Source organism: Hypomesus transpacificus, unplaced genomic scaffold (assembly GCF_021917145.1).
Source record: "Hypomesus transpacificus isolate Combined female unplaced genomic scaffold, fHypTra1 scaffold_31, whole genome shotgun sequence".
Lineage (NCBI taxonomy): Eukaryota > Metazoa > Chordata > Actinopteri > Osmeriformes > Osmeridae > Hypomesus > Hypomesus transpacificus.
This window is the reverse complement of record NW_025813837.1, coordinates 502,983-527,706: the sequence shown is the minus strand read 5'-3', so window position 1 is coordinate 527,706 and position 24,724 is coordinate 502,983. Positions and strand designations below refer to the sequence as shown.

General features: G+C 41.0%; 3 protein-coding genes across 7 annotated transcripts; 1 reads left to right on the top strand and 2 right to left on the bottom strand.

The window, feature by feature from the left end:
• The first annotated feature begins 47 nt into the window (after window positions 1-47).
• On the top strand, window positions 48-4,039 carry fbp2 (fructose-1,6-bisphosphatase 2). Its single transcript, XM_047015599.1, has 7 exons — window positions 48-525; window positions 1,174-1,336; window positions 1,785-1,877; window positions 2,196-2,336; window positions 2,848-2,985; window positions 3,451-3,570; window positions 3,752-4,039. Exons 1-7 carry the CDS (start codon window positions 353-355, stop codon window positions 3,935-3,937), a joined length of 1,014 nt encoding a protein of 337 aa, XP_046871555.1. The 5' UTR covers window positions 48-352; the 3' UTR covers window positions 3,938-4,039.
• A 262-nt stretch (window positions 4,040-4,301) lies between these two features.
• rufy3 (RUN and FYVE domain containing 3) lies at window positions 4,302-16,135 on the bottom strand. Of its 4 annotated transcripts, XM_047015591.1 has the most exons (16): window positions 15,795-15,861; window positions 12,372-13,012; window positions 10,666-10,839; window positions 10,441-10,558; window positions 9,891-9,992; window positions 9,597-9,720; window positions 9,330-9,394; window positions 8,932-8,997; window positions 8,785-8,854; window positions 8,545-8,637; window positions 8,280-8,363; window positions 7,882-8,049; window positions 7,453-7,550; window positions 5,647-5,766; window positions 5,367-5,481; window positions 4,302-5,087 (listed from the first exon to the last, which is right to left on the bottom strand). In XM_047015591.1, exons 2-16 carry the CDS (start codon window positions 12,547-12,549, stop codon window positions 5,049-5,051), a joined length of 1,614 nt encoding a protein of 537 aa, XP_046871547.1. In that variant the 5' UTR covers window positions 12,550-13,012; window positions 15,795-15,861; the 3' UTR covers window positions 4,302-5,048. The 4 variants fall into 4 exon arrangements, with proteins under 4 accessions (XP_046871547.1, XP_046871546.1, XP_046871549.1 ...); XM_047015590.1 differs by lacking the exon at window positions 12,372-13,012 and having other exon boundaries at window positions 15,795-16,131; XM_047015593.1 differs by lacking the exons at window positions 4,302-5,087; window positions 5,367-5,481 and having other exon boundaries at window positions 5,674-7,096; window positions 15,795-15,864.
• A 722-nt stretch (window positions 16,136-16,857) lies between these two features.
• On the bottom strand, window positions 16,858-23,075 carry LOC124463822 (STAM-binding protein-like A). 2 transcript variants are annotated; one of them, XM_047015594.1, is made up of 10 exons: window positions 22,906-23,075; window positions 22,154-22,373; window positions 21,828-21,903; window positions 21,624-21,719; window positions 20,951-21,338; window positions 20,080-20,204; window positions 19,539-19,676; window positions 19,029-19,141; window positions 18,603-18,702; window positions 16,858-18,170 (listed from the first exon to the last, which is right to left on the bottom strand). In XM_047015594.1, exons 2-10 carry the CDS (start codon window positions 22,354-22,356, stop codon window positions 18,114-18,116), a joined length of 1,296 nt encoding a protein of 431 aa, XP_046871550.1. In that variant the 5' UTR covers window positions 22,357-22,373; window positions 22,906-23,075; the 3' UTR covers window positions 16,858-18,113. The 2 variants fall into 2 exon arrangements, with proteins under 2 accessions (XP_046871550.1, XP_046871551.1); XM_047015595.1 differs by having other exon boundaries at window positions 22,154-22,370.
• Window positions 23,076-24,724: the final 1,649 nt, after the last annotated feature.

Here is a 24,724-nt window from a genome sequence, read left to right as displayed (position 1 = left end):
TAACACTTGGCATCCCTCCACAGGGAATGAAAAGGGCTCGCCTACTAAAGGCCTTCCACACACACACACTCGGTTGCTGCCTTTCCTGGTCGCTGCCTCTGTTTGCTGCCTTTCCTGGTCGCTGCCTCTGTTTGCTGCCTTTCCTGGTCGCTGCCTCTGTTTGCTGCCTTTCCTGGTCGCTGCCTCTGTTTGCTGCCTTTCCTGGTCGCTGCCTCTGTTTGCTGCCTTTCCTGGTCGCTGCCTCTGTTTGCTGCCTTTCCTGGTCGCTGCCTCTGTTTGCTGCCTTTCCTTTCCATTCAGGAACAGTCGTGCGCCTAACTCCTCAGAAAGAACTGCACAACCAGGAGCCAAAATGTCGGATCAATCAGCTTTTGACACGGATGTCTGGACCTTGACCCGCTTTGTCATGGAGACTGGCCGCAAGGTCAAGGGGTCAACGGGCGAATTGACACAGCTCATCAACTCATTGTTGACGGCCATCAAAGCCATCTCCTCCGCTGTGCGCAAGGCAGGTCTTGCTCATCTGTAAGTGCTGTGTTTTCGTTTGCCTGGTTTGAATAGTCCCTCCCACCATGAAAGTAGAGTCTGAAGGATCTGGTGGCCTCATTGTCAAATTCCAGAAACCCATGTTTCCTGTATTTCCTGTAATGTGACATTATAGCTTAGACCAAACCAGTTAGGTAAGCATAGATCACATTAGAAAGTTGTTGTTTTTTACACGAGAAAGGAGAAATATATGTTTTGATTTGAACAAAATAACCCCATCATGTAGGTTTCCATGTGTCTGGTCATTTCTCAGCTGAATGTTCTGCTGTCCTTGTGTAGAGGAAACATGAGTCTGATATGCTTGGTATGTATGTCAAAGTCAGGCATTTAAACTCTGAACTCAGAAATGTGAATGCTGTCACATCTAAACAACAGTGTCTGACAGTAGCCAGCTAACATGGAAAAACTTTTGATTCAAGATTTTCACATTCTACCTTATAATGCGTGTGCAACAGGATTTCCCTCTGTGTGTATGTGTGTGCACGCAAGATCTACTCATTTTATTGTGTGCCTGCCTGTCCAAGGCTGTATAAACACCAACAGACATGCTATAACGGTCCAGGGTCCCAGCCAGATGTCATGAAAGCTTTCCCACCTGCTAGTTCTATGTGCTGTCCAATCTTGCAGACAAGGCATGGCAGGGCAGGTGAACGTGACAGGGGATGACGTGAAAAAACTGGACGTTCTGTCAAACGACCTGGTCATCAATATGCTGCAGGCTTCCTTTGGCACCTGTGTCATGGTGTCTGAGGAGAACAAAGAAATCGTTATCACTCCCAAAGACAAGCGGGTAGGATGTAGTGTCCATCTCTTCTATGGGAGTATGTAGGAAACCCCACTGTGTCTTATCCAGGTGTGGTGGATTCTTGATACATGGATCTACCACAATTAGGAAAAATAACTGAAATGTGTATCTGCATGCAAATTGAGTAAAATACTTAATGACCAGCTGCTTGGTCATTAATTCATTGTATATAAAAGGAGAGATGCCTAGAGTTGTTTTTGGAAAATGTGTTCATTTTAAATGTTTCACTGAGAATTTAAGTGATTTAAATTGGTGAAAGATCAACATTGCATACAACAGTGAAAGCATAGTGCTGGTTTTTGTAAAGCGCCATTTCTATTTAGTATTTCCACTCATGGCCACTAGATATCCACTTATGAATAACATTCTTATTTGACTATTTCACTGAAACCTTAAAGGACTTCTCACTAACTCAAAATCTCATCTCCAACAGGGCAAATATGTTGTCTGTTTTGACCCCCTGGACGGCTCCTCGAACATAGACTGCCTAGCCTCCATAGGCACCATTTTTGCCATTTACAAAAGGGTGAGCATGTGGACTCCCATTCCTCCTTTCTCCTATTTCATAAATGTGGACTCTGGTTTGACCTCTTGCTTTATCCAAACCCTCTTTGGTTGTTCCCTTTCCTACTGCAGTCTTTATTTTCTGGCTTTGTTTAGCAGTGCATGCTGTTGAAGGTATAGCTGGAACTGAACATTGGAGCTGCACCAATCTCTGCCATTGCCAAAGCGTTTTATTTATTGCTTGCTTTCAGGATGTGAAAACAGTTTCAGCCAATGTATCTACAAATGTTCAACTTTCTACACTAAATGTTTCGGGGGGGTTTTCAATCCAATCTGGCAGATATCTGAAGGAGAGCCCACAGTACAAGATGCCTTACAGCCTGGAAAAGAGATTGTGTGTGCAGGCTATGCCCTGTACGGCAGCGCCACCCTGGTGGCACTCAGCCATGGCGCTGGGCTTAACTTCTTCATGCTGGACCCTGTGAGTGTGCTCACGTCAAACGTACACCCACATACATGGGATGGTTCACACCGATATCCAGGGGTTTCAAGAGAAACAGGGATATGCTCCGTTCATTGGGTGTTGTTGCTGGTTTAATTTAACTTGAGATACAGTTCATTAATACACTGCATATTGTGTGACATCAAATAAGAGCTAATTGAGACCACAAAAAAACCCTACCTTTTAAAGATCTACTTATCCATTTTGATTCACTGTTACAGGCCATTTTTGGATACTAGTAAAAATGTTAAGTTGTTCCAGAGTAAGAAAATAGTTTAAAGTATCCAAATAAGTTATGTATAATATTTCATCACAAGTACTTTATACTCATGGTGGTTCTTTTGAACAGTGTTTTTTTGTGTTTTCCTATCTGTGAACAATCATTGCAGAAGTACAGAATACCTCAGTAAATAATTTGATTTATTTTAAATACAATGTGATAGACAGTACAAGGCCGAGAAGCCCCATAACTGGTCATGTTGACTTTCAGGCGATTGGTGAGTTCATCTTGACAGAAAAGAACGTACAGATGAAGAAAAAAGGAAAGGTCTACAGTCTGAATGAGGGCTATGCCAAGTACTTCCACCCATCAATCAACGAGTACCTGAAACATAAGAAATATCCAGAGGTGTGTAAAATATCTGCAGCACGTTATTGATGCACTATTTGTGCGTCACTATGAATAAAAGTGCCTCAATGGTTGAATGTAAAGAAACGTTAACTAACATCCCTTTTGTTCTGTCTGAATGGCAATTAATTACTCCAAAGCTTATTACAAAATAACATTTTTACTCAACATAACTAAAGAGCTGACCCAGTTCCTGCACAACATTGTGTATTTCTGGCTAGAGTATGGTTATGGTGTATTCAATTGAGGTTTGTCACTACTGTAGTCCACACAACCACATCAAGTTATTCAAATAATATCAACGATTCAGAGCAGAGTACAGGGTGCTTTGCCAGCTGTGACAACCAGTTCAAATTTTTATCGAAGGGTGGCTCTGAAAATGACACAATATTCCTCTTGTTCAGCTTGTTGGGAAATAATGCTGTTCACTCATGAATCTTCTAAAATGTAATGTTGTCCTTGTAGGATGGTAGCGAACCTTATGGTGCCAGGTATGTAGGCTCGATGGTGTCTGATATTCACCGCACCATAGCCTATGGTGGCATCTTCATGTACCCAGCCAATGAGAAAAGTCCCAAAGGCAAGGTAGGTAGACCACAGATTAGAAAAATGGTTTGTTGTGGTTTTAAATTTAAATAATCCAAATCCTGGAGCTACAGAATCACTTTTAATCTGCCGTCTATATACCGTAACGTCCCTTACTATGCGGTGGAAATGGTAATAGTTTGCAAGTTTCACAGAACATTTTTGTATTCCTTACCCCCAGCTGAGGCTGCTTTACGAGTGCAACCCGATTGCCTTCCTTATCGAGCAGGCCGGGGGACTCGCCACCACAGGGACCCAGAGGATACTGGACGTAAAGCCTGAATCCATCCACGAGCGCGTACCATTTGTAGTGGGCTCATCCGATGACGTCAATGAGTACATTTCCTTTGTCAAGAAGTATTCGTAAAGATGAATGTTTCTTCTTTAGTCTGGCCAATGATATTACCCAATGTGCCAATGGTACTTAATTGAAATTGTCAATTAAATTCCAAAAAAGGTGAGTCCATTATTATATTGTTTTGCAACAGGTTTTTTAACTATATATTGTCAAGAGTCACACAGAGACCAAGGTTTTTTCCAGATCAAAAATGTCAAAAAGGACAAAGAATATTCTCTAGAAACAAATATAAAACAAAACACTAATCATACAAACACATACAAACACATACAAACATCCTTAATTTCTTAAAATGTCTAAGAGGAACTAAAACATCCGGGTACAGAGCACGAGCAGCACCTACTGTAATAATCAGAATGCCACAACCAAAAACTAAAGTGAATGATTTTATTTACAGTAAAATTCTAGTTGACACCGTCACTCGAGCAACTGTATATTTGATAAATAAAAACACTGACTCAAATATTGAGGTCAAGATTCAAACTAACAATTAATGGTGATAATTATGATTTAATACCCCATTAAATGCACAACATCAATGGAGAAACTACCAATTAATTGCCCTTTTATCACACAATATGAAAGGTGATCTTTGACCTCCACTCATGAAAATTAATTCAATTTTCATAAATCAAAATTGATCACAGTACATCACAGGTGACCTTTGACCTTTTTAAATCCCAAAGGAAAACCTATTAAATACAATACAATTTGGATATAAACACCACCCTCTTATTAAGTGAGATATGTTCTTATGGTATGTTTGATTTCTACAGTTTTAAATATGGTACGAGGCTTAGTATATCAGTCCACAAACGGGCCTTCAATCCAAGGTGTTCAGGGTGTGAGTGTTCCTGGACACTGGTCTCACCTTTCAGCTCTGTTGGCTGCATGCAGAAGCAATATTTATTTTATGTTTTTGCAAAAAAACAAAGTTGTTCTAACACGTGTCAGCTGCTGGTCGACTTGCAGATCCCTCAGAAAGGGAGGGGGAATTTCTGAGAAATTCTCTGCATCAGATTTCGCAAATGCAGGGAGAAGTCCAATCACCGTGGTTACGGTCCGTAGGACCATTCCTGCACCTTCCATCATGGTCAGGCTCCTCTTGTTCACAAGTTTCTCAGATTGAGGACTGGCTGATGTCAAGGACAGACTCATTCTGAAAGAGACAAAACAAGTCTGCACTGAGTAGACCTACTTCATAACTTAGAATCTCAAATTTGAGGACCCCTAAGGAACTTTTTTAATGTTTTAAAATACATTGTCAGCAAGGTAGAACTTTTCAATATTGAATATGTAATTACATTTGAATATGCTGTACACCAGTTGCATACAACAAGAATTAGAGGGGTTCTGTGTGTATCTTGCAGTTTAACATGATGCATCCAAAAACAGAACCCCAACCTTTAATGGTATACTCGACCTTCATCTAACATACCTTTCTGTTACCCCAATCTTTCTGTGGTCTGGGGGCTTTCTGGTGCCCTGTCACGGGATCAAGCCGTTGTCTTCTCTGATCTCTCTCTTTCCTAAGTTCCTGATCAAAATAGGACCTGGGACACACAAAAAAAAAGTGTTGCCGTCATTCATCTTGGTCACGCTTTCGGTTCATTTGATTTGAAAGCCCGTACTGGTGCAGTTTACAGAATATCACGTATTTGTATCAGTCACCAGTATAGGGTGCTGTATTTGTACCAGTCACCAGTAACACTACGTACCGCTCTCTCTTTAGCTGCTCCATCTCCGCCTGTTGTCTCTCGATCTTGTCCCCAAACTCCAGCTTGAACAGTCGGTTGGCGTCTTCTGCCAGCTGCCTCTCTTGTTCAGCTTGCTTGTATCTGTTCGTTTTTTTTGGAAAGGTGTTGGGGGGAGGGGGCACATCAACTTATGATAAAACAAAATGAAAACAGGAATGTGATGAAAGGAAGAAGGGGGAGGGGGGAAAGATCCCATTGCAAATAATAATAATTGATTGGGAATAACTGAATAACTTGCACTGAGACAAGTAGAGTAATTGGAAAAGAGGCAGTTCTTTAAAACAGATGAAACGGGCACAATGTTGACTTAGATTTGGACTCCTTTTATTATGCTAGTTGTATACTACAGTTTACATTTGTTATGTCCACATACATGTTTTGCCGCTGGTCAGAGTATTTGTCATCCTGACATCACCGTTCAGAAAGTTAAGCCTTACATTTTGCTGTGGGTTGCTAGGACATAAATATCCTTGTATTGGTAATATGGACCACGCTGAAGTTGGTTAACATGTTTAAATTGCCCTAAAAATTAATGAATCGCCAATAGAATGAGCACCATTGAATGCAATGTAAGGAGCCAACTAGTTGTTTAAATAAGATATTAAGGAAACCGTCAGAAAATTATTTCAAGTGGTTTCAACAACTTTTGCTATAAGGCCAAGAAATTGAGCTTAATAATTCAATCACAGTGTAACTTGTGATATGTCTGCCTAGCAGTACTAGCAGAGTTGTACTAAACCAGCTTGCTTTTCCATCTTTTAAATGTGAAATTGAATCAAGCAAATATGGAAAGGTCCAAACTCAAAAATCTTTAAATAATTGAGCATTTACAATTGCATGTTGTTTGACTAGGAGCTCATTCATCTGCTTTGCCAAGATGTGCAACTTCGGATTTTTATCTGTATACATTATGTTGTGTCTGTAAGCTGTAAGATTTTTACAATTCCTGACATGGTGTCCAGCTGGACTCCCTAACAACAGTCGAATGTGTCATCAGAATTGCAAGCAGAAATGACAAGATTAGGTGTTCTAGGTGGAATTAAAGGGGAAGTATTTCCTGTAGCCTACTTGACACATTGTGAATTTGAACGCTTCACCCTGCAGTGACAGTAATGTGGAGGAACACAAGGGTGGGGGTTCTATCAGTCCAGTCTAATCACAGCTGCAGCTGAACAGCTACACCAGGAGGGGCATGGCGGAAAACATTCTAACAGATTGTAAGAAAGGCTTTAACAGAAAACATACCAGGACAAACATTACGTTTAGTTTTATAGGACGTTTTTATGACTCGGTTCAGAATGTAGATTATGAAACGGATGTACGGAGAGAACTAAAACCCTATTTCTGCATCCAGAGTAACTTCCCTGCAGTGGAGTTTAAGGTTTTAGCCTGCTTCACCAAATCTTTCTCACTGTTTCAAAAAACCGAGGGGAGAACAAACAATGAAAAAGGAATATAGACAGAAAAAGAAATATGAACAGAGATGGATTATTATTGCCAACAAGTGGTTCCAACTTTAATTCAAAATGCCATTATAAAATTAACTGCTGTTGCTGTGTTTCATGTAGGTATTGATTTCTGGGTGTCATGTAGACAAGACCTGGTTTAGATTAAATGTGTTCTTGAAATCAACTTAAATCATGTTAAATACAAAGTTCTCTTTTTTAAAAGGTATGTATCTTTTCTCGGTTGTCACCCACCCAGTAAAAGCTGTGTCACCCTAATAGTCCATTATTTAGACTTGTTCAAAGTGAGGCGTGTCCTGACCTGCTGTCCAGTTGTTTAATAGTCCCTGCCATCTGGTTCATCTTCTCCTCCAAGCGACTGATGACCTCATTCTTCTGTTTGCTGCTGGACTCCGAGCTCTGCAGAGACATTCCCCCAAAACAAGCCAGAATATCAGGCTCAGAATAAGTCTGGATGGGGTCTGAGTGGTTTTCACAAAATCTCATTTAAAAAAGTACTCCCAAGTCCTTTAATCAAAAAATCATATATTCCTTCTAGTACTTTCCAGTAGTTCAGTGACTGCTTTCATACAGAAATCTAACTCCAGTGTCGCAGGAGTGTGAGGAGTGAGAGTTGCTGACGGGGGCTGGTGGCTCTGACTTTGGTTTGAAGGTTGATGTAGAGGTTAAGGCATCAGTGCCCATCGATAGAAGGGTCACTGCTGTGTGATTTGGATCATGGCGTCTGTACCTGTGACTTGTGGGACAGCTGCTGGTTTAGGGCCAGCAGATCCTCCATCTGCTGCCTGATCTCCAGCAGGGTGTCCTGCTTCTCACAGATGTCCTTCTCCAGCATCTTCATCGACAGCTCCATCTCCTGCTTCATCCCGATCTGCACCTCCAGCTCTCGCTCCACGTCCTAGAGCCAATCACAAAACACCACGGCCCTTCATACAAAACCGCCCCCACATCCTAGAGCCAATCACAAAACACCATGGCCCTTCATACAAAAACACCCCCACATCCTGATTGGGTCCGAAGTAAAACACTCGAGACTTGATAGAACAAATGCACGACAATGTGATGAATTTGCTGTGGTACGACTTAAGGAATTTGAGAAGAAAGGAGGAACTAATTGGTGATACCGACCAATCGGAGCTGTGTTTCTTCCTTGAGCTGTTTGTGTGCCTCGTTGAGAACCTGCCCATCAAGTGATCTGTCGGTTCTCAGAGCCTGGGCAGAACATGGCAGGACATGTTCAGAAACATTTCTCATCTTCCTCTTGGATGTCTAGCTTCTTGATGAGACATGCACACTAAATAATTGGTTATACTGGTTGTAATAATTGCTACCATGAACGAATGCCAAACACAATTTTCCTTAATAAGCAAATAAATAAAAACATTCTGGAGACCTTGTGATTGGATTCTAACTGGTAAGAACTCTCCTCCTTGACTCGTTCTACATCCTCTTGCAAGGTGATGATCCTGTTGTTTGCAACAGCAAGCTGTTGAAATAGAAGACAGGCATGGGACCTTTCATTTAGACCGGGGCACACTAGACGTCACTTATTTATATTAAAACCTTTCAAAATAAAAGTATAACCATCATTCACTGATGAAACTGTTCTCTAAGTGTAAGAACGCAGACACACCTCTTCTGTTAGTTTTGAATTGGACTTTTCAAGCGCATCCACTTTTGCTTGGAGATTATTTACTGATGCACTGGTAAGAGGAAAAAAGCACACATCAAGACCAGAACATCAAGTGGTAAAAGTGACTTCCCAAAAACCCGGCAGTACCTTAAATGTCTGTTCAACTCCTCAACGTAATTCTTCTGATCAAGAATGGCTGTGATCTGACCATCTCTGTACAAATAAGAGACCGGATATTTATTTAACAATTTTTTATTCAGGGACCTCACACTGACTTGCTGCTCTTTTGTACACAGGCAACACTCTAAAGTCAAATATAAGAAATGTACATTTAGTTGGGAGCAGCAATGGGTAATCGATTTTAAGTCAATTCTGTTGTTTTTCACAAATTATTACTTTTCATCCAATTGTAGGAGTACTTCACTTAGTATAGCTTCACCTATTATTTCACTTCCACATTGTTTTAATCTGGTCTCCAATAACTAAGGGGAAGGGTCAAACGCATGATCTCAGTTAGAAACCATTAGTGAAAGAATGAAACGTACCCCTCTGTGCTCTTGCTGCTGTGTCCACCGTCCTTTAGATACATGGAGAAGTCTATAACTCCAACCTGGAAAAACAGCACAGAAAACTCTTTTCAGGAGGGAGACTATTTCAATTTTGCTGAATTAACTGGGAATTTTGGACACAGACAAAAAATGGTCTGGAATGTTCCACCCCTTTGCAACCCTAGTCACAGGTATTAGTTACGTCACTCGTAGTGGGTCAAGATTAGAGGAAGGATACACTTTAAGAGAAATAGGCCTACTGACCTGAGAGTCTAAATCTTCTCCTTTCATACATAGGTTTGCGTCTATGACATTCAGCCCCACCAGCAGCCCAGCGATCACAGCTCCCTCTTCCTCCATCATCAAGGAATTGGCCTCATAGAACTCACTAAAAAGGTATAACATAAAATGTATCAAAACACTCCAAGAGAAGGCAGACATTTCAGAGAGAATTAACAAAGAGGGACAAAGATGTATGTTAGTGTGTGAATGTCAGCATCGCCAGCTGCATTTAGGTGTAAACAAAACATAGTAGCCTATCCTGTTAGCCAGGCTTACCTCAGAAGATCCTTTCTGTTGATGATGGTCTTCATATAGTCTGACAGCTTCTTCTGCATCAGGGCCAATCGCAGCCAGGCACGTCCTCTTCCAAGGGGAGTTCTGTGATAGGAGACAAGATTATACCCTTAACTTGCTCCTGGGGTGGAGAGACCTTCTACTGACAGAACGACTCTGCGCATCTTTCGCAAGAGACTCAAGGCCAGCTCTCTCCAAAGAACCCTGGGGTATTTTGCACCACTCAACTCCTGTGCAACTTCCCCAAATGTCTTACTATTACCCATGTAATGTCGGTAATATGCTGGTACATTTAGTTTGTCTTCTTCCATTTGACTGACGTACAGCTAGGAGAGGGTGTAGCACCTCTTTAACACCCCCCCCCCTCCCCCCCCGTACTGCATGTGGGGCTTTGGATAAAAGCGTCTGCTCAACGAATATGTCAATCATTGTGAAGTTCAGCGCGCCGATTTCTGCAGTCTCAACAACACGCGTCTGAGATTGGGCTGACAAGTGTAAAGACCGTCGTCAGCCAGCTGTTAGACCCTCTTACTTGAGCCCGGGAAGGTCTTTCACACTGGCTGTGATCTCCCCCGCCTCTGGGGTCAACTTCTCCACCAGCTCCAGAGCGCCCCAAAACGACTTGTTCTGGCCAAGGAACGTCTTCTTTGCTGCGGGAAGGAAGAACACGGAGACAAGAAATGTCGATGAGGGATGGAAGACGGTGGGCCGCGAGAGCGTGCCGTTTGGGGCGTTTGCACCTCTCGTTCCTTCGTACTTTTCAAGCCATGTTTCAGGCAGTGCTCCATCACGACAAAGAATTGTTGGAGAGGCGCGTAGTCGGAGTCCAGCGTGCGGCCCAGGTTGAGGGCAGACTCAATGAGACCCTTGATGCTCAGCTTGGCCATGTTCATCAGGTTGAGCCTCTCGATGGCAATGGGGTCCTTGGGATCTGGAACAGAAGAGGGAAATGACACGTTGGGGGGGGGTCATTTTCGAGGGGATGATGTTACAATGGCCGTCTATCCATACATAAACATGCTATGGCAACTGCTGTGCTACTTATTTGAAAGGGGTCTTTGTAAGCTTGAAAACGAGGAGATCAACCCCCCCCCTGGTTCAGCAAAGTCCCCAAAATGTTTTCACAAGTACTGGAGCTGATGGCAGAGATGCAGATCAGACCAGACCTGCTTATTAAAAGATCATGCCAGACTCGACACAGGGGATTCTTGGTGATTTTCCATTCTAAATGTGTGCGACAATTCTGATTCATAGCGATGCATCATTTGAACCACTGAGTTTGATATGTCAACGTGGCTTGTTGAGGAACAACACTTAAGTCACGTTATAATCCTGAACATGGTGAGGGGCCAAGCAGACCGCTCTGCCAGCAGTTCAGTCTGCAGTAGCTGGATTCATAGCAGAGATTGATCACCTGATAATAAATAATTCTAAGTTCAGGCAAGGGACAGCAGTCTTTACAAAGCAAAAGAAACAAAATAAAAGACTACAATGTGCTCGGCATACCACTGGCACAAACAGAAACATATGACCATTTTTAAAACTACTAAAGCATGATACATGGGTTTTTTAAAACCCATGTAAGTATTACTTAAAACCCCAAACCAACTAGGACACAAGTGGTCCTACCAAATGCTGCCCAACAAGGACATTCCTTTCAAACTGGCACACACGCCAAAAAATCCCCAAAACCTGCTGATGTGACTCCACTGCTAGGGACACAATCCTTCTCCGTCAGGAGTAGGAGAAGGGGCTTTGAAAATTGATATCCTAGCATGCCTGCCATAATCTTAATTTCGACCTAATCACATTAGAATACTGGGGAACAGACTAACTGACTCTGGGGAACAGACTCTGGCTTTTACTACAGAAACCTCTCCTGACACCAGCTCGATGACATTGTACGGCATCTTATATGAGCCTACAAAATGATAAATACAGACATGTTAAACCATAAGCATTTAATTTCCTAAATGTCTGCAAACCTTACAAATATAGACCTATTTACACGTTACACCCTGAAAAGGTGATGGCAAATAGGCCAATCAAAATACATTTTATGAGCATTTCCAAAATAAGACAAATGTAATGCAGAACGCATTACACAAGGGAGAAAATGCTGTCTGAAAGCTATACATACATACACAACCACTTATTTCCACAGGAGGTCGGAAAAAACTCAAGTCTGTGACAGGATGATCATGAACTGAATCACAAGTACTGAATTACAAGGCCTTCTATGTGGACCATTACGGCTGCAGACACACCTTATTTACAAATAGTCGTGAAACCCTTCCGATTGTCCCTTCCACGGCTTAATAAGAGCACCTTTATGTGTCGGTTGTAGAGTACAAGAGTCTCTAACACTACGACAGCAGAAGTCCTAGGTATTGTTGCATGTCGAGGCCTGGTTTACCACCACCCTGACTGAGCAGCTCCCATGTAAGGTTGCCAGACACCTACCTTCATGGGCCGGCTCGGGGTCTGGGGTTAGGGAGATATCGTTGAGCTCGCGCAAGCAGAGCCATTCTCCATCCACTGATACACGGAAATTGCAAAGGTAAATAGTTTCTCGAGCGGCCTGTGTGATTTTGTCTGTGGTGGGGGTCGGGGCGTCACTCTGAGGCGTTAAATCAGACATGATGACTCAGCGGAGGCTGTGACAACAACAACAGGGGGGTGGAAGAGCAGTTCTCTCTCCAGTAACCCCGGCGAAAAAGACAGAAGGATGAATCTCTCCAGGTTCTGTCGCGGAAGCCTTCAGCGTTTGAGCTTAAAAAAAGGGAAATTTGTAATACAAAAAGGGGGAAATGAGGCAGGCGAAAGCTCCTAGCGGTTCTTTTCAGAAAGGATGCTGTGGGTTTTTTTTCTCCCCCTCCTCTTTGTATCTCCGTTGCCTATCCCTTTTCTTCTTTCTTAACCGATCAGTTAGAAGAAAAATCTGCCGGCTCAACAAAAGGCTGCCGTGCCCTCTCTTCTCCAATCTGCTGTGGTCTGTTGAGCTCAGCTGGGGGACTTACGATGCTGGGAGAGCAGTAATTGTATTGGCCGTGCGCAGTGAGTGCACTGGAGTGGGTGTTGACCAAGATGGCGGTCTAATGAGCCTGGTAGAGGATCCAAGAGTCACGTGAGCAGATGGTGCATGCGTAAAAAAAAAAAAAAAAATGAGGGGGTGGGGTTGGGTTTAAGCACATTGAATGCTAGTGTTGGGTGAAATTGCTGTTCCATCTCTGAAGCATCAGTGACATATCTTGACCTGGAGGATGAGCTACTAGTCAAACACTAAAAAACACAAATGACTACTGCCAAATGGTCAGTGAGAGTGAACATGCACTTCAGTTGAAGACAGAGCTCTAAAAACCACAGCTAAACTGAAGTCTACATTTGGTCCCTGCATGCTGCTGTTGTTGTAGCTTAGTATGAGATTTATTTTCATGGCCCAATTTGCCATCAGCTATATTGTACAATCTCAAGGTACAATGTCTGAAATGGTTTATATTTGACAGATGTGTGTCTTTTGATGAAAATCTTTTTTTCATTTTTTTTTTTCAAGTTAAATTTTTGTTTTAGTTTTATCATCATTTTACATATTTATATTAATTGTTGTGCTGTGTACGCTGGCAGATCCAAGGGGTGTGTCTCCAGCAAAAAAGACTTGCCACCCCAATCTCTCCATGCTAAAAAATAAAACTTTTCTTTACAATATCGTACATTTCATTCAATAATATTAATATTATTGGCATTAATTAAACTACAATGTTAGAATAATGTCTGGTGGCATCGGGTCTCCACACCTCCTTACAACAACACCCTGCCACACCAGGTGAAAATGTCAAGATCTGCCACTGGCTGTACAAAATAAGCTAATTGTACTGCTGTCAGAAGAAAGGCATCCATATTACTTGTATGTGTAAGTGTTTTTTAATATTAGCAACCCTATATTCACAAAATATTTCCAAAGCATACACACAACACCCTATGCAGTGAAAACATGGTATTAGAAGTCTTTTTTATATTAAAACTCAAACTGAAATCTCATGTGCATAATTACATACAGCCCCGAGTACGTTTCAAACTTGATCATTTATTTCATACACAGACTTGAACTCATAAAATCTTTATCCACCTCAATGGCTGTCACTCTTCTAAGCTGATAAAACACAGGCTGCATTTCATATTCATGTGTCTCAGCTGTGGACCAAACTTTGGTCTGAATTAGCCTACTCTGGACGAGTATGGGATAGTACAACAGCCAACTGTTGGTTGACATCATTTTACAATGTCAGTCTGGTCTGATCACAGACCAGACTGACCTCAACCTTACTGCAGTGTTAAAAAATGGACTGCACTTATTATTTTTTACCTTCACGATACTCAAAGCATTTTTTTCAATGTGCCTCAAATTCACCCATTCACACACACACACCCACCGATGGAATCAGAGCAGCAGATATAAAGCATACTTTTACATTCCTTCAGTGAGCATACTTGTTTACGTCCTATGAGAACCAGGAAGGGGTTATATAAATATGTATTTAACAGATGCTTTTATCCAAATCAACGTACAGTCCTGGGGAAATGTGAACCTGCAATCTTGTGATCTTCAGTCAAATGCTCTAATCACTACACTCCCTCTTCGGTTTAAGCCCATGATCCATTAAAGTACATTTTAGTATTACATTTTTTAAGGTTATTATAGAAGAACCCTACAGTAAAGAAAATATGGGAAATATAAAACTATTATAAAACATACAAATGTTGATGTATGCTTTGGAACGGTCTTGTTGAATTAAAATGACCATCACGACAAACTTTTTCTACTATGTTTAAATTCAAAGCAACCTGACCAGTGGTGAGTAGATTTAAGAAGATACAGTGCTATAACAGGTCAAGCTATGTTCTGGAAAAACTTTGTTAGTGCAAAGTAGTAAACGATTTGTTAGTAAACGATAGAATTTGGGTGTTAGACAACAGCACGTGTTTTTGACAATGTCACAAGGAAATGTGTTAAACCTAAAAGATGTAGAAAATCGCAATGTCTATTTTAAGAAATCGCCATATATTTGTGTTCATGTTGCTCAGACCTTGCAAATAGCGATTACAAATACTGGTTATTATTATTATTAAGAAAATAGTAACATTTCATTCAAACAATGTTTTGAATGTAATATGAAGTTGATAATCAATGTCCACCTCTGAACATGTTGCAACTCGCTCCATTTAATTTTAAAGGCTAGGTTGGCAGAGATTAAGACCGAATCACGTGGCGTGATCACAACTAAACTACTAGTACAATCCTGTGATTTCTAGCTAGCAAACTCGACAAAATTGGTTGAGGTGAATATGTTTGTTTGTTTCAGAACATGAAACTAACTATCTAAACCAACAAGCCAACTTTGTTGACAAAGCGAAGACTTCCGGAGATAGCTCTAAATATAGACTACCAATTTAGTGCTAATGACAACTCGCAACACGTTGGCGACGGATAACTCTGGCTGTTAAATATGTTTGAACATTTTAAGACGTAGAACTGTTGACCAAACTAAAACAAAAACTGTTTAGTGCGGTTGTCTGTCTCAATAATAATGTGAACGCTACGATGATAGGGCCAAAAGGATGTATTTTGCCAAGGCGGGCATATACATTTTGGGATAGTGTCGAGCAAATTTCTGATGACAGATTAGCAAACTACGGTAGACATAAAAAATCATACAAAAGTTATAAATCCATCCCACAGTAAATTAGCAAACTCTACCTGACCTAGCTAGCAAGGCTAGCTATCCAGTGACACTACTAGTAATCTGACATGTAGCTCTAAACAAGCACTGTAGCTAGCCATCAATGTGCATGTGATTGTGTTTCAATTAAATTAGACTTGCTACTTACTTTTGGTCTTCCTCGATCTTTCGATTTGGAAGTCATATTGTACTGGGGGCGATGAGGACAATGATGTTTTCGAAAACCTTATGTTGGACGAATGTAGAGCCTCTTTAAAGTAAATAACTGAGGTCGGAGAGAAAGTCTCCTCCGGACAACTGTCTATCCCGTTATTGTGTTGTAAACGTTGTCTCCCGTCACTCGAGGAGACCAAACTTTCCAAAACGTGTGCATCCTCGAAAAGTCCGGTTGGAGACTTCACCTCGTCCTCGGCCATCTTTCAATAAAATTTCACGTGATAACCCGAAGCAAAAATGTCGTATACTTTCGAGTCGACCAATGAACCGGTTGGTGAGGATCTTGGAGCCAGCGACAACAAACTCCAAAAGGACTGCAACCTTCAAAATAAAGGCCCTGTGTGATTTAGTTATTTGCTAAAGTCTTAAAAGGAACACGTTTCCTGGGCAGAGTAAAGCCAGCCTCAATCTAGTTTCAATATATTGGTTGGTCACTTTCAACATACTCCAATGTCAACTAAATTAACTACAAATAGGATACCCCCCCCTCCAAAAAAACACTTTAGGCATAAACATAATAGCAAAGACAACCCTTGAGGTCAAACGTTCTGCTCACAGTGGATAATTAGTGTGTTAGATAAGTAATTGGGAAAAAAAGATACAAGGTTGAATTATTATTCAATTGACTTTAAAGCATTAACACCAAAACCAATGCAGATTTGGATTCACAAAATATGCCGAGGAGGGAAGACCGCCTAACCGAATATTTGGAAGGATTGGAAGAAAATTGTCTGGAAAATTGAGGATGCTTAAAATAAAATAAAAATGTACTTTCCCTTGGCTTGGAGCTGTGTAGCATACACATGTTTGGGGACAAACCCGTTTCAAATTGTACCTTTAAAGAACGTCTATTGATGCGTTGTGGTCTCTTGTTCCCCCATCGTGTGATTTTTTAGATCATAACGTAATTTAATAGTCTGCAGGACATTCACAAAGAGATAAACCAGTAGACTCAACACCAGGTAAATGAAACGTTAAGGAATAATGACAACTTGAACGGTTTCAGGTAATATAATTAAAATCATTACTGTCTATGTAGGCTACATGTGATTTCTTATCTCTGCAGCACTGACAGAAAGTTTATATACCCTTAAAAAAAAAATACTAAAAAATATAACTACGACAATCTCCTCTCCTCTTCATATTTGACATGGGGAAAGACTCACATTTGACATTATTTTACCTTATAACTGTGGATATTGACTATGATCCTAACCTGTTTCTGATCATTTTAAACATTCTGATTGGTCTGTATTCCTGATTGGACAGCTGCTTGTTGGCTTTCAGCCTACACTGAAGAGTTTCTTAAACCCCCCCCCAAAAAATGAGAAAAAAAGAGAAAAGGAAAAAACACCCCTGCTAAAGCATAATATTGCGTATTTAATTCAAATTTTAAGACTAGCTGAATATGATCAAAAGTAGTTATTATTCAAGCGTAAGCAACTTGTGCTGCAGGCCTACATGTTTCTTATTTCCGTCAACATTCAGACTGCCTCTGTTAGACAAATAGCCTATGCTTTCAAAACAAAACGGAATCATTAGCAAAACATTTTTGACAACTCATGGGGAACAAAATTCACAAATATGCAACTACTGTTGAAAAACTTTAAACAAATCAAGACAGACAAAAACATGACACACCCACGGAGAGGCCACACTGCTCACATCTCTGAGCAACAGTGCATCAGCTGCTGTGTTATTGGCACCCCTCAGTCATCATAGAGTCCACAGAGCAATTTGATATTGTGTATATCAATTAAATAACATGAACGGGAGTCGTTGGTCAGTTTCAGTGTTTTCAGTCGGTAAAGTTAAGAGCTGTGTTGAGTCAATTAGGTCCATGCACAACATTAAACACAATGGACATTGTTGCCTTTAGAAGCAGCTGAATTAGAGCACTGGTTTCAAAATGGCAATTAAAACCTGATTTCTACCAGGAGTTGCATCATAAACTGTTTGCGACAGACTGTATGCACCAACCATTTGCATGAAGATTTCTCAGATTCAATAAGAGCAAACAAATTAAATATATGCCAACATCCTTCATAGGTCTAAAAAGCTGGACTTATTCTGCCCCACTACAAAGTAAACATTTTCTCTGAATGGGCATGAGGATATGAGTTCACGTGTCTGGAAACTGCCAGAAAGAGCAATGCCGCAGTGCACTACAATTTCAAAAAAGGGTTTTTATAAAATAATCCGCCTGTTGGTGTTTGGTTATTAGCTAATTGGGAGTGTGATGGTAGAAAAATCACCGCAGATCCAACATGGACACTCTGTCGTCGGTGATGATGATATGACCTGCTCCCTATGAAGAGGAAGGGAGGGGGTGGGGGGTGAGTGTGTTAAATGAAGAAGGTCACTTCAAATGACTTCACAACATTCAGCCTAATGCACTAGGAAGCAGTACCGGTCCTAGCACATTTGGTGCCCTAGGCAAGGTTTAACTACACCCCTCCCAGCCCCCCCACCCCCGGACATATGACGTGCCGCGGTTGGCGCCCTCCGCTGGTAGTGCGTTTGAAACTCAAGGACAGCAGGAGAGTTAATTAATGGATGCACTTGGGAAATTGCCCCCCCTCTTCATGCCGCCCTAGGCGACTGCTTATGTCGCCTATAGGAAGGACCGGCACTACTATGAAAGCTCCAAACGTTCTCTATTCTTACTCCAAAAAGTCGTGCTCTTCAGTCCTTGACTGTAATATCTTAATGAAATAGAATAGAATAAAATATGACTCACTATAAACAGAGGAGGCTCTTTGCTGTGCGGGTGGAAGCCTTTCTGCTTGCATGTGGAGATATCTTCCATTCCATGATCTGTAAGCCTGAAGTACCCAGTCCTGCAATACCAATGGATTCCGGAGTATAATGTATGCAAACACCATCAACAATTGAAAATACTGCCTTTCATTTTAACATTAGAACATGTAAAATGAAATTGTATGTAGTCGAGTATAGCACGTGTGATAGATTGATTCACAGCGGTTTCTCTGTCCAGTGCATTAGGAGAGTATTCTAACACATTGGCACATTGGCACATTTTGTTACATTACAGCCTTACTCCAAAATGTATAGAATTATTTATTGTGTTTATATTTGAACTACACACAATAAAATATAATTCAAGTTTACAAATAAAGGCTAAATCACAGACTGAAATACTCACTCATTGAATTTGGGTGAGCAGACGATGGCGATGGCCTCTGGTAACATGATCTGATAAGAGCAGTGAGTGTGAAGGTCGACGCTGGACAAGAAAGCCGTCTGTGTGGGGTGGGTCTAGGACAAACAACACATATATTTACATACTGTACAATTTACATATGGTTTTACACTTCCAGATCTACATTAGCATACAACACATTCCTAAGACTTCCAAAAATCTATATACTTTGCTGATACTGTGCAAATCCAGTTGGCAAAGATTACGAAATGATTTATTTGAAATCTAAAGCACAGATTTATTTTGAACTTCCTTTCTGAATGAATTGCAAATACACCACACAACCACCAGGTGGCACACTATCAAAATGTTCTTTTTCCCTACAGAGGAAGTCTTGTTGACTTCAGGCCAATTTAGATATTATTTCCAGAATCACATGAAAACTAGGAAATGTGAACCCGGCAAAACAACCTTGTTGTCTGATTCAAGCACATCATGATAGTGTTTACTCACATGAATCCAGCCAAGGGTGATGAGGTCATACTGATCCTGGATAAGAAAAAGCTCTTCTTCATTCTCCGTGTCACAGTAGTCTGGTCCACCAGACTGCTTCGGCACAATTACATGGGTAACAGTAAAGGCGTTCCTGGTCTGACACAAAAAGGTACACAAGCACACAGACATGGGCGCCATTAAATGCATGTAAGTGTTCTTCAAGTCATCGAGTCCGTTTTTACATTAGGTTTAATGTTGCTTTATCATTGAATTACACGTTCATTATGTTTTGTTAATTGCTCTGCTAATAAAGATTTGAATGTGGTCCATTTCTTCGCAATAATTATCAACAGGGGGGCAGCTATTTGCTAAACATAGGCATTATGGTTTGTTAGGAGCTGAGATGTTATGATATGAGAGATCTTTTTTAACAAACAGAAATGCTTCAGACAGGGAAGAATGTTGAGTTTTTTTTTTACCATCCTGATTTAACACAGCTACATGAGGAAACCATGAATGGGGGTTTACTTGCTAAAGTAAAAGAAATAGAAGAACTCACCAGCTTGCCACAGAGAATACCACAGGTTTCCACTGCTCGGCTTGTGTTGGCATCTGCCATCCTCAAAAAACTCCTGCACAGCTCAGCAGGCACTGATAATTGTCGAAGGGCATCATCCATTGTAGCTGTTGATAGAAAATAAACTTTTCAAGTCGATGGTTTATCTGATGACATTTAATTAAATATTGGGTGAAACATCAAAGGATTCCAAACTGGAATCACAGGTTATCAGCCCTCATTTAGAAGTGGATGAATATGTAAACCTGTATTTACAGTTACACCGCATGAACAAGCGCAACGATCGTCAGATTACGGGCCTTTTTTCGAACCATGGGATATCAGAAGGATGAATACCAAGGACTGCCCAAAGTATGCTTTTGGTTTATAGGGAGGGGGACAAGCATGGTCTTTGTATTGAAAGAAATGTCTTAACACCCTCTGGCACATGATGGTGCATGTTGCTCCGTGCTCAAAGACTGGCTGTCTGAACTTTGTACAGTCATTTACCAATAACAAGTTGTTGAATGAATCCATATTTACTCTCCTAATTGTGTCTAATTTCACCTTATTTAAAGCACTCATTTGATTAACAGCAATCCCCCGGAGCTGTGGTTGTAATGAGGAAAGGGATAGATGGAGAACCAGAAGCCTACACCATAACTTATCCATACTGTGGTTTTACAGAATTTTCCAATAAGGGCTTCAGATCATACTTAAAAACCGGATGTATGAAAATAACATTACAGTCTTCACTTCCAACATATTCATTGTTTCACTCAAACCCTAGTCCTGGAGTCGCATCAATAAACAGTACAATGTGTCACAGTCAAAAACCTTTGGTGCTCATGTATGAAATGTGTAATCAACTCACTGTTGTCCCCAGGGCTGACCAGGGACCCAGGCTTTAGCGAACGGTCAATCGTAGGAGGTCCAGTCGGAGGTCCAGCCACAGGAGCAGAGCGGTGGTTGTTTGTGTCCCCCGGGCTCTGCGGCGGGGTGGGGGACACCACCAGGGGCAGAGGGGGACCCTGAATGCCAGGAAGGAGGGGGGCGTCCGGTGGGGGGGTTCCCGGGGTGGCAAACTCCAGCAGCACTCGCTGACGCTGCTTTTCCAGCTCCTGCCGGTGAATCATCTCCTCGAAGGCGCTGAACTGCTCCTGCTCCCGCTGCCGCCGCTGCAGCTGGGCCACGCGTTCCCGTTCGGCGTCCAGGGCCCTCTGCTTGGACTGCTCCTGGGCCAGGGCGGCCAGCTCGGCTTTCTGGAAGCAGAACACATCAACAGGAGTTGATGTCAAATTTGGTCTTCATTTCAAATGGATTTCATTCATGTTTCCTTATCAAGACCCCCAATAAATAAATAAAAAAACACATATACATATATGTTATATAGCCTATATAAAAAATAAAAATAGAAAATACAGTATGGTCCAAAAGTCATTTTCAAGTCAATTTTTAAAGAAGTACATTCAAGGGACAGAACCATATGGCGATGAAAATACGTTTCATCAGACGATACATTTAATATCTTCAGCTGTGAAGTTTACCTTTTTGACAAGATACTGTGCATGTTCTTGCTCATATCTTTTTAAAAGTGCTTTTTTCAGCACCTCTGCTTGAGGAAAGGCAACCTCCTTCAGTTTCTGTTTGAAAGCAAAATAGCATGTGAGGCTACTACTATGTGCCATCACATTTTATTGACATTTGCACAGAATACACAATGTAGGCTAGTGTGTAACTTTACAACATACCTTAAGAGTGTCCTTCTTCTCCGGAATGTTTGATGATTTATAATCTCTATGCTTGGGAAGTTTCTCAATAAATAGCCTATACATACGAATGACAGAACGGAGACTTCATAAAGCATTACAATCACACACTGCATTCGACAACTGTTCTGATAGCTCATGCTTAAGTATAATATTGTCAATAAACTCAATTTTAAAGCAAGTTTGCTGTTAAAAGGTATAATTAATGCATCTTACTCCATTATGGCATTTCATTCCAATGTATCTTTCTAGTCACCTAGCTACATCCAAGTCCTTTGAATGATATGACAACATGCACTTTTCCTTACGTGATATACTTATTGTAGAGAACGAAAGCGTGTTCAACGTTCCCCTCCTCTGTGTAGATACATGCCATCCGAATAATTTCCATTCCAGAGCGAAAGTAACGGCGTGGGGGCACATCATCGTTCACATCCACAGAACTGCCCTTCTTGGTCAAGGCGCGGACGCGTTGCTCTGGTGAAAGGCTAACATCATTGTGGTCAGCCATGGTGCCACCTAGAGCTACTTTTCACAGGGAAGTCACAGCAGTGGTTATTATACAAACATGGGCCACTGGTCTTCCATAGCGTTGTTGAAAGTTCTAATAAATTAACATGAACATGTTATAAGGTTATCCATTTCAGCCAAATGATTTGTTTATAACGAGCTAGTAAGTTCAAAAGTTTTGTCACTTGGTCAGCTAGCTCTAGCCTCTATATAGTTTGGCTAATAGTCAGTCGCCATGCTACCAGCTACAGCAGCTAGCAAACCCGCTCAAGACAAGACGGAATAGGTAGGCAACGAGTTTGCTAGATGTAAATGGTAGCAAACACTTGTTGGCTGGAAATACTTAGAAATCTAGGTAATAGGTCTAAATGTATTTATTTTTAAAGCGAATATAGTGCCAAATTGCGCCATTGTATTTTAAATGCTAGCTCTAGCTACACTTGCAATGACTTACTTAGTTAGATCTAGCCACCGAGCTTTCTTGTACTGTATACTGTGCTGGAACGCAAAACATAAATGAAAAATCAAAGAAAGATGCTTTTCTTTTTACCTGATTATGGTTAAGAAGATTTATTTTACAATCATATACTCAAGCATTTCATCCAAAGGGTGGAGTGAGTTTGCCAAATAAAGACTAGCAGCTTGATTAGCATAACAAAACATCAGACTCGAGTTTACAGCCACTTCCGCATTAGCTTCTCTTCTTCTATTTGGTTTGCGGCACACTAAACGCTGCCCTCCACAGGTTAGGTATCAGCTAGCACAGTCGGTCTGGGAGTAGGCACTAAACCTACACATTAGATAATCTGTCAATGGGATTTTGTATTGAAGTTTTTTTCCTAACAAATTTTAAATGATAAATGAAATCGTCAAATAATAAGGTTTTTTCAAAGGTCTATATACCACAAACCGAATCCGATCAGATAGTCATAAAAAATGTTGCTCTAGTTCAAAGGTCACTACATCCTCTATATTGCTGTAGCCTACTTTCAGGCTCCTCAAGTTTGATCAAAAGCTTGAAATGAGATCACATGCGTTATCACCCCACCCCCCAGCAAACCACTGCTTTAATCAATGTAGTCTTTATGTAACTAGAAAGACTATTAATACAGTATAATTTGAAATAAAATGAAGAAATACATATTCAGACCTTCCCATACCCTCTAACATTTCCCTTAGTTTTTCAGATAAAGTAAAGCAGCCAAACTGGGCCAAAGTTGTAGACTGCATCAATAATAAGCAAAAAATTGGCTATATTACCAAATGTTCCAGCCTCTCTGGAGTAAATATATATATTTTTTCCTGCTGTACTTTTCTATTTGTAGAGCTAGTCTGCTAATAAATTAAAATACCTGAAAATGTTTGTTGGCCATCATATCTTTGTCCATGTTTCCCTAAAAAATTAATATTGTCAGAATTCACCCATAATGGAATATACCAATCAGCCAAAATATAATGACAACTGACTGGTGAAGTGAATATAGGCTATCTCGTTATCATGGCTGATCCAGCTGTTCCATGGATGCCCCCACCTCGCAATTTACAGGACTTAAAGGACATCACAGTACTCTTTCAGAGGTGTAGTGGAGTCCATGTCTCGACGGATAAGGGCTGTTTGTGGGCAAAAGGGGAACCAATATTAGGCAGGTGGTCATAGTGCTGTATGGCTGATCAAGATATGATGGATCAGACTAATGTATTGCCGTTGATCCCAAATTAACTGTACAACTGTCTCTATCTTTAGAGATCTCAATATCTATCTTTGGTGTAACAAATCCAGGCAACCTGTTTGAAAATACATCCTTAAAATAAGAGGTTTTGATGGAATCGTTTTTTCATTGACTCAGTCAAACTACATTCCTAGAGCTCTTGCATAGTAGGCCTAACTAAGTACCTGTGCTGTTATCAAACATCAGCACTCATGGATTGTCCCTGATCACACACTGACTAAGGTTGGTTGCTGAAGGTTGTCAGCAGTAATCACACTGAGGCCAATAACCCCTTAAAAGTACCCAGTGAGTGGCACTACATCACATTTATATAAATTGATTTGCATAAATCGCCAGATACCCCATAGATGCATATCAATTTTATACTCATGTATTATGGGAACAGCTGACCCTTTTAACCAAAAATATGTATTTTACTGTCTTGGAACAGAACAGCTGTTGTAAATGAAAAGGTGAGAACAAACAGTGGGGACTACACAGAATTATGAACGTTGTGGTCTGGTGGGATAGAGGTATAAGGCCCCACAGTAGGGAAAGGGCAATGAGTGACCTGATGTGATTTATGTGCAACTCCATTAAGAACACATTCAACCAAAACCATGACACTGTCAAGCCCATTCCAAGGCAACTAGTGGCTGG